Consider the following 9996-nt stretch of genomic DNA (forward strand, 5'->3'; position numbering starts at 1 on the left):
AAAAAAACTGTCATTATCGTTACTAAAAGAAACTATTGTCAAAATTAAAAATGTGGTGAGAGGTTATTAAAATAAATTATATTGGAAGTAAAAAAACTACATATTAGAAAGTTACAATAGAAAATCAAAAAGTAAGATAGAAATATAATAGAATGAAAAAAGTTCATCAAAAAAAATAGTATGTTGATTGAGAAAAAGATGAAATTAAAAAAGAAAAATAGAAGAGGATTTTTAACTTGTGTCATCCTTCAACAAATGATGGAAGTTATAGATATTATATATTATTTTGTGGGAGATGGAAGTTAGTTTATCAATCGGTAACCAACAAAAGATACTAATCACTCAAGTTATTTATAAAAAAGATAAAGGGTAATTTTAGAACAAAAATAGGTCACTCCAAAAACTTATATCCCCTTTATATATATATTATAATATATATATATATATATATATATTATATATATAGATATATATAATATATATATATATATATAATATATATTATATAATATATATAATATATATATATATAATATAATTATATATTAATTGATATATACGGACATTATAAAAGGATTTTACACTGTCAATTAATCATATCCGTTAGATATTATATTATATATATATTATATTATATTATATATATATATATATATATATATTATATATATATATATTATATATATATATATATATATATATATATATATATATATAATATCTAGTATTAAATTATTTTATGTATTTTTTAGTAGATGATTCATCACGACTTTAAAATTGTTATCAACACATGGTATAATATGTGTTGGAGATTTGTATTGCATATAAAATATAGTCAATTATTTTTTATATTATATTGCAATTTATAATTTTTTATAATCACTCAAAAATATAAATTTTAAGTTTAATTATTTATGTATATGTTATTACCAAAAATAGTCTATGAATTTTTTGCTTTTTGAATATCATATAACTTATACAAGATCATAAGGACATAAATAGAAATTATTAATAAAATTTCTTCTCTCCCATTGTAAATCAAAAATATTTTTAATTAAAATGTTTCACTTCCCCTCACTCTTCTCCTAAGAAGGAAACATATATAGAATTAAAAAAATTCTTTCTCCTTCCCTTCCTTTCATTAAAATTTCTCCACTCTTTTTCGCTTCATTTAAATCAAACAGAAAAAATATATAAATAAATACGCATACCGAATTAGGATTTGAGCATAAACATGAGTTTTCTTTCTATAATATATATATATATATATATATATATATATATATATATATATATATATATATATATATATATATATATATATATATATATATATATATATATATATATAAAACTTATAGATTATTATTGATAATTTGCTTAAACACTTTTTTTTCTATATTTCCTCTGTAGCTTTTGTTTTGGACCTGTTGCACAGGATTTATATTTTGCGAAGGATATTCTATATTGTAGAAGATATGTTGAATAGTAGTTAAATAAATATTTAATTTTTATTTATGAAAATAATTAAAATAATAAAATAACTATTTTTAATATTAATAAAAAATAAAAATTACTAGAAGAATAATTAACTCATCTGTGTGAATTTAATGTTTCATTTGAAAACTATACAAATCCAAAAATTGTTTGAATTTTGTTTTAAATTTCATTTAAAAAATTTAAATTTTGTTTGAAATTTGATCCAAAATTTGTCTAATTTTCTAGCACCATTATGTGATAGGTACGATAAGATGTGAGTTTTAATAGAAAAAAAAAAGATACAAACAATATTGAAGAAGATGCATAACTATTTTTGTTTTTTATGCAATAAAATGAATGCAAGAGAATTGAAGTGATAAAGGAGTTTTATAAAAAAAATGAATCTAACTTTTGCAAGAAGTTAAAAATGTTACAATAATTTAATGAAAATTATAATGACTTAATATTTAATCATTTAATAAAGTAGAAAAATTATTTGAACAACCTACTACCCAATTCAATTCCCTAAAAATAATATATTTATCTAAATCGGCTTAAGAGATAATTATTTTATCTTATTCAAATCAATGTGTCTTATATCAATTAAATACTGAATTTGATCGAACCCAATTGAAACTGGTTATTTTTAGATGGGGCTAGTTACATGTGTCCTTGTTAGAGAAGATGTACTCTAAAGGGTGAAGTTCATCTTCTTGATTATGTTTATGATCAATACATGCCTTTTTATTATTAAAAAGATATTATAGACATAAATTTTTAAAAGGATGCAAAGTACTAACAAGGATGATATTTGATATATTACAAATGACAAAACATTTTTGTCCGAAATCAAACTCATCATTACATATACATAGTGATTTGTAGAATTGTGGGAAGATAGATTAATACATAAACACAAAAGATTGCAGTCTCTCTATACCTCTTTTGTTCAACACTTACCATTATTTATTCATGAAATTTTATTAATCAGAACATTGATCTAATCAGTTACCATTGTTGTAACCACCATGTCCACCTCCACCATGGTAACCACCACCACCATTATGGTAACCGCCACCACCATTGTAACCGCCACCACCATTATGGTAACCTCCACCGTTGTTATAACCACCTCCGCCATTATGGTAACCTCCACCATTGTTGTAACCACCTCCGCCATTATGGTAACCACCACCGTTGTTGTAACCGCCACCACCGTTATGGTATCCGCCACCGTTATTGTAACCCCCTCCACCATTATGATAACCGCCGCCATTATTGTAACCACCACCACCATTATGGTAACCACCGCCACGACCGTAGCCTCCATAACCACCATATTTGGCATCAGTTATTTCATTTGACTTTTCAACAACTTCTGCAAATACAATATTATGAAATATATATATATATATTAAATTAATTTTACTTTATAAACTCATACATACCTCACTTTACTTTTTACTCAAGTCAATTTTATAAAATTAATTTATTTAAAATTAATTGTTGTCGTTTTTTCTAATATTTAAAAAAAAATCAATTAGTAAAAGATATATATAATCAATAGAAGAGTTAAGTATAAAAAAAATCCTTAAAATGCTCATGAAAAAAATTACACATTTAAAGCGAAAATTAAGAAAAATAATGTATAGATAACTCACCCTCTTTGGTATTAGTGGAAGTCTCAGTTAAGTCCCTAGCTGCCACCTCTAAGGAAATAAGAAGAACCATGGCCATTAGGCCAAGGATGAGGAATGATGATTTGGAATCCATTGTACTCAATTCAAGATCAATTGAAATGTGATATTTGGTAGTGAAGGATGAGAAAAATAGTATGAAAGTGTAGTCTATATATAACGGAAGGAAGTAGAAACCAACACGGAGCTTTTATTAGGTAGTTGGCATGGTAGATAATGGAAAGTGACACTTTTGAAATCATAATACTTCTAGGAAATACTTGCTATCTCGTGGAGCTTCATTCCAAATACATATTCGTAATATTTATATAAGGTCCAAAATAGAGTATACAGTACTTTTCCATTCTTATTTTATTTTATTTTATTGAACACTTAAAAGAGTTTGGTCAAATTTTCAAATATGTCTTCTTTAAATAGTGTATCAATATAAGTGTAAAGGTTCGGGGGTGCCAGAACTCTCAGGATGAGCGAGAGACTCCATAGCCGCCTATTTATTAGGATGGACACCTATTTCTTGATCATGTCGCTTATTTCTGGATGACTTATTCGACTCCATGGAACGTCAGAGTGATATGTCCCATTTCACAACGATGCGAAGAGAAAGTCAAAAGAAGAAGGTTACATTCTACTGAATAATAGGGGAGTTGACTATCCATAATTCTCAGGCTCTTAGAAATTGTTTATACTTCCTAAGAGTTTGGGATCTAGACCTAGGGATTTCTATAAATATCTCACACCTAAGGTTGAGAATAGGGGAATTCATTTATGCAAAATACCAAATATAGAGCTTCTCGTCTCCTTTCGCGAGTTAGCTCTAACATCACAACAACCCTAAAACCTCTTACAACCCTTAACCCATAAGGTTGTCACATATTAGTAGGGTTGGAAATGAGTCGAGGCGAGTCGAACCCGTCGTCAGCTCGACTCGAATCGATAAGAATTGGTTTAGCTCGAAACTCGACTCGAGTTCGACACGAACTTTTTTTTAAGCTCGAACTCGACTCATTTTAAGTTCTTGAACAACTCAGTTCAACTCGTTAGGTTCAGTTTGTTTACTTCACGGACTAAAAAGTCATTTTTTAAAGTTTAAATTTTTTTATTATATTTGACATTTTAAATTATTCTTTTTAAAGGGAAAATATTAAAACAAAATAAAGCTTTCAAGAGATAAATTTAAAAGTCTAATTCAAAAACTATTCTTTTTGAGTTTAAGTTTGTCTCAAAAACTATTTCAAATATAATGAAATAGTACAACAAAAACTATTAGTACAATATAATAAAAGGATACAAATTAAATCATATAAATGGTACAATATTTAAAAAACGTTATTTTTAAAGTGGTAGTTTAAAAAACAAATTTAGAAGTAGTTTAAAATGGCACTTTAAAATTAAAAGTCACGGTGCATTATGTTTTTTTTTGAGTTAGAAGTATTTTACTTTGTATAAATTAATGTCACAAGTATTTTTTAAAATATTTAATTTGATAAGTTAAAAGGTTAAAATCTATACATTATTTTTTTAAATAATACTATTGAGATATATGATTTAAAATATTATATATATATATATATATATATATATATATATATATATATATATTATATATATATATATATATATATATATATATATATATATATATATATATATATATATATAACCGAGTCGACTCATGAATCTAACGAGTCGAACTATACATAGCTCAAGTTCAGCTCATTTATTTTACGAACTTAGTTTTGAGCTCAAGTTCGACTCATTTGGTTCATGAACCAAGTCCAACGAATTAATTATCGAATCGAGTCTCGAACTATTTTCGAGTTGGTTTGGTTCATTTCCAGCCCTACATATTAGGCGATTTTAATCAAAACTCTTCCAACATCAACCCAAACATTATATCTTTTCAACGTCAACTATTTCAACATCATCTCTTACAAAATCTCGTTGAAGTTTCGTAGTCACATTTGAGGTACATATTCACCACTGAAAGTTCATAGAAATGATGTTAGTTTTAGAAATATTCATAGAAATGTTATTTCGCATCATAGTATTAATTTTATAAATGTTCATAGAAATGGTAATACCACTTAAATGTACATATGTCTTTATTATATTTATATGTATGTTTCTAGTTAGTATTATTCTATGATCTCTATATACCATATATCTAGTATGTTTCTATGTTTTGAATCATTTAGGATGAAATATTGTGTGATGTTGCTATTTTTCTTAATTCACACAGACATGGATGATTGGACAAGTACCTCTCATACAACATCTGTTGCAACCTCTGTTAATAAAAAAAGTAAAAGAAAAGTTAGAGGTGTCATGATGTGTACCAAGGTTACAAAAGCTCAAGAAAATGGTGTTCGCTCCTCGATTGATTTTGATTTGAGAATCGGTAAGACTTATGGTTAAAATGATGATGATTTTAAGGGTTACTTGGCATTACAAGGTAGACCAAAGTGAGTATTTTGATAGATAATTGACACAATATTGACAGTGATTTGAAAGATAGCATATGGACTGATATTACGATATTTATTATGAATTTTATGATTTTTTACAAGTGTATATGACCATTTGTTTTTTTTTGTTTAATACTAGTATTAACTCTATTATGTAAATGTAGGAAGTGTTTACTGTTCTAGAGGATACAATGCTGAAAAATAAATAGTTTGCATATGCTGGTGAGCATTGGAGGGACTTTAAGACATGTCTCACATATGATTATATTAACATCCCAAAGATAATGAAGTGTCCCCATATATGAAGTATTCATATATTGATAAGAAAGTTTATGAGGGTTTTATAAAGTCTCGCACCACCCCTAAATTCTTGGATAAGATCAAAAAAGGTAAGGAAAATAGTGCTATAAATATTTATCCACATGGATTGTCTTGTAGAGGATGTGATAAACTTGAACACAAAATGATTACTAAACAAAGAAAACAAAGGAAACTTGAGTTGGGAGATACTTCTAGAAGCCTTGAATGCAGTACATCATCACCATCACGCCATAAGTAATGGAAGAGGGAATGTCAAAGACCATATGACTCGTTCACATAAGAGGCTACACGCGAAGTGGCTGGAAAGATTGTAAGGATATAGTTTTTTCAACACTACTTATTAGAGTTGATTCAATTTGGTAAAGATAAACTTTTATATGTGTTGTAGGAAGTACTGTTTGAACAAGCCAAAATTGGTATCTTTGTTTCACGAGATCGTCATGATATCTTGGTAGAAGAGATTGGAATCGAGAAGCATGTTGGACGCGTCTGTGGTCTTGGAGAAGGCCTAGACTTGAAGTCATATTTTGGGCCATCGCAACCAATTAACGAAGCGAACCATAAGAGAGAAATTGAAGAGATAGTTGCTAAAAAGATAAGGGAGGTATTAGGACAAAAGCGGGAGAAGTGGACTCAAGAAGAGTGGGAGAGGATATTGTAGGAGGAGCGAGAGAGGATGTTGCTGAAGATACAGGAGGAGAGAGAGAGAGAGAGAGAGAGAGAGAGAGGTTAGGTGTGGTTGACCGAGAGAAGTGTACCCCACAATATGGTAGAGGTATACATATAATTTAAAATATTTGTGTTGTATGTTGTTGTTATTATTTGTGTATTTTAATTTTTGTGTTGTATTTCAGTTGTTTTTATGATATAGAAATTGAAATCAATGGGTGTACTCAACCACCCGATTCAATATCAGTTGGACATATATGAGAAAGTAGTTGAGAAGTTGTTATGAGTGGTATAAGCTCGAAAGATAGTTTTTTCTGTCCCGCATCACAATTTTGAGACCACGCCACCTCAACTAGAAAACACTCAGAGACTATCAAGGATGACACATGAGATCGCAAAAGTCTCAGTGTTTGAATTAAAACATGAGCCACAACAATCTTTTATACTTCATAAGAGCTGTCTTGTTGAATTTTTTGGGAAGATGATTCGATGGACATACATGTACTACATTTGTGGTACTCGTAAGTATATTGTTTATGGTGATTTCAATTTATATTCGTTATTCTCATATATTAAAATAAAATTATGACATTTGCATTAACTATTAATTAGGGTCCTACATGAGATATGTGTTGAAAGGAAATTGAAAAAGTATTGTTTCTTAGATCCATTGAACATTCAATTTCAAGGTAATGCAACAAACATTATCAACATGTACATTTAAAATAATTTGGCTAATGAGAATAAATCATGTTATATGACACCGTTTATCCATAAATAAGTATATGCTTTAATTTATATTTTCATTTATAAATACATTTTATACACATGACTCGAATATGGAAAATAAATAAACATAAGTGATTCTTGAACCTCGTGTGTATTGATCTTCATGTGGCAGATCTTCTTACCCTTACCTTTTTCCTCAAGTCGGGGTGACATTTTTTTGTCTATTTTGAGAGAAAAAATAAAATAATAAATATATCAATACTATTATAAGTACAAAGAGTAAAATAGAACAAATGTTTCTTATTTAATATATTAAGTAATGTATTTATAGAAATACATTAAATAATACATTATATAATGTTACAAAAGCTTCTTATTCAAACTATGGATATTCGTAATCATCATTGTCTTCATCTGATATAATATTGTCTTCAGACTCTAAATTTTCATGCTCTTCACCCATAAGATTAGTTGACAATAAGATAGTTACATCAAATTATTGAGCCATGTCTATAATATTACACCAACTTATAATTTCTTCGATCTTAATCCCCTCATTTATTGGTGAAATCTCATAATCTTGGGATGCATCATCTTTCATTAGATCATCAGTTTCGATATGATTGTTTTTACGTGGTTAAAATGAAGGATAAGGTACGTAATAAACTTTCATAACACTATTTTCAATTATAAAAGGGTCATACTCTTGTACCTTTTATCCATTTTAACTTTAATATTTTTATATTTTTTTTATCTATTTTCTGTCCCTCTAGAAGATGGATCATACCATTCAAAATAAAAAAAGACAAATTTATTTTTGAGTCCATCTAATTGTATACCAACTCTTAAACATGTGTAATAATACACTAGAAATTATCTTTGCCACCTTATGTAACTCCTTTTACGAATACACCATTATTTATGATTTCCTTCCCTTTTGTCCATGTTTGAATGTGAGTTTTATATCTTCTCCCAAAGTATTTGTGCCATTAATTTGAACGTTAATGAGGGATTTCAGACAAGCTTCTCAAATGGATTATTCCGAGATTTTATGCAACAATGCATGATAAATGTTGCTTGATCCATGTTGAAAAATAGGCATGTGTGTAAGTAGTCAATATTTTTTCACCCATGCTTTAAAAATAGTAGGTATTAAATGTGATATATCGAAATACAATATAAGCTAGAAGGTAACAACTATTAAATCTAAGGCGTTCAAAAATAAATATGTACTTAATATATGGTTTAAATTCAACAAAGTTAATCAACACATGAACATTAGCAAATTGCAATTCTTTTTCTAGAAAGATTGTCGTGATGATTGAATACTGAGAAGGTAATTTGACTTTATTCGTTAAAGTCAACATCATTTGATTGAAATATTGGGAGCAAAAATGTGATGTTTCGCTATGCAAGTAATGTGCACATATTGATCCACATCTCTTCCCTTATTTTTGATTGATCGCTTTGAATCACCCTTGGATATTTCAAATGGATAAATCCATCTATATTAAACAAGCCCACCAAGGATATCTTCATATTCAAAATTCCAATGAAAGATGTTTCGTAGAATCAAAAAAAAATTGGTGGAAATACTTTCTACAACTTATAGAGAATAACAAAAATATTTTGGTCATATTTAAGGATGTCGTCTACTCATAAAGTTGACACATAAATATGTTTAAAAAATTGTGTAACTTTAGTTTGTGGATTAAGCACATGGTTGGATAGTGAACTGAATACAATCATAAGCAACCATTCAATTAAAACCCAACAACTTTCATAGTAGTTGGGTAATCGTTCATAGTAGCAAAAATATAGTAAAATACTGGAATCAAAAGCTGAAGAGAGGAAAGGTACCTAGAAATGTAAGGTCAAAAACAATAAAGCATGGATAAGACCAAAGAGTTGAAGCTTTAAAGCGTTAAAAGTTTGAATATGTAACAATATTTACTCTTGAAGAATATGCTCTTAGAGAAAAGGGTAATATTCAAAGAGACAAAGGAAACTCAGACTACACGATAGCAAAAACAATTCACCACTATCTATTTTTATCCTTATATATGCAAAGGCAATCGAACATATCAAATTGAAAGTAAGAAGCATGTGCATGGTCAAATTTCATCTTAGGGACTCACTCAAATTTAAGTGCACTCGAGTTCACATTATGCTATCTCACACCAATCCACACCTTTTCAGGTCACACATCAAGAGAAAAATGGTGAAATATTTCAATGGTGGGACTACATTTAATTCTCACGTTCCCAATTACTCTTTTGAGAAACCAACGCAGTACATGTCAGCCGACACCTATGAAACCATTCTCAAGGGCCAGCCACGACTACTAAAGACTCCTCCAACATTCAGAGTGCCCAAGGAGTCTTAGGGAAAATTGTTTCGTGTCGGCCAAAGGCCTAGGACTTAATGCCCCGCCCATATAAGGAATCTAAATGATGGACTTCCCTTAAATATTCTTGTCCCCCCTAGAGGAAATATAAATACTAAACTTATGTATGAAAATATCTCGTAGGGTGCAAGCCAACAAGTAAGAGTCTTGCCTCTAGATCTGAAAATAAAGTCTCACCTAAGGGACTTAGCTTAAAGTCTTTCCGGAGGGACTCAACTAAGATTCTCAC

The 9996-nt window shown here is 28.8% G+C and overlaps 1 protein-coding gene across 1 annotated transcript; it reads right to left on the minus strand.

The window, feature by feature from the left end:
- Positions 1–2272: 2272 nt before the first annotated feature.
- LOC127118069 (dormancy-associated protein 2-like) lies at positions 2273–3332 on the minus strand. The gene is made up of 2 exons (XM_051048211.1): positions 3141–3332; positions 2273–2857 (listed from the first exon to the last, which is right to left on the minus strand). The coding sequence occupies exons 1-2, from the start codon at positions 3250–3252 to the stop codon at positions 2484–2486; spliced, it is 486 nt and encodes a 161-aa protein (XP_050904168.1). The 5' UTR covers positions 3253–3332; the 3' UTR covers positions 2273–2483.
- Between the last annotated feature and the right edge of the window lie 6664 nt (positions 3333–9996).

Source organism: Lathyrus oleraceus, chromosome 2 (assembly GCF_024323335.1).
Source record: "Lathyrus oleraceus cultivar Zhongwan6 chromosome 2, CAAS_Psat_ZW6_1.0, whole genome shotgun sequence".
NCBI classification, from domain to species: Eukaryota; Viridiplantae; Streptophyta; class Magnoliopsida; order Fabales; family Fabaceae; genus Lathyrus; species Lathyrus oleraceus.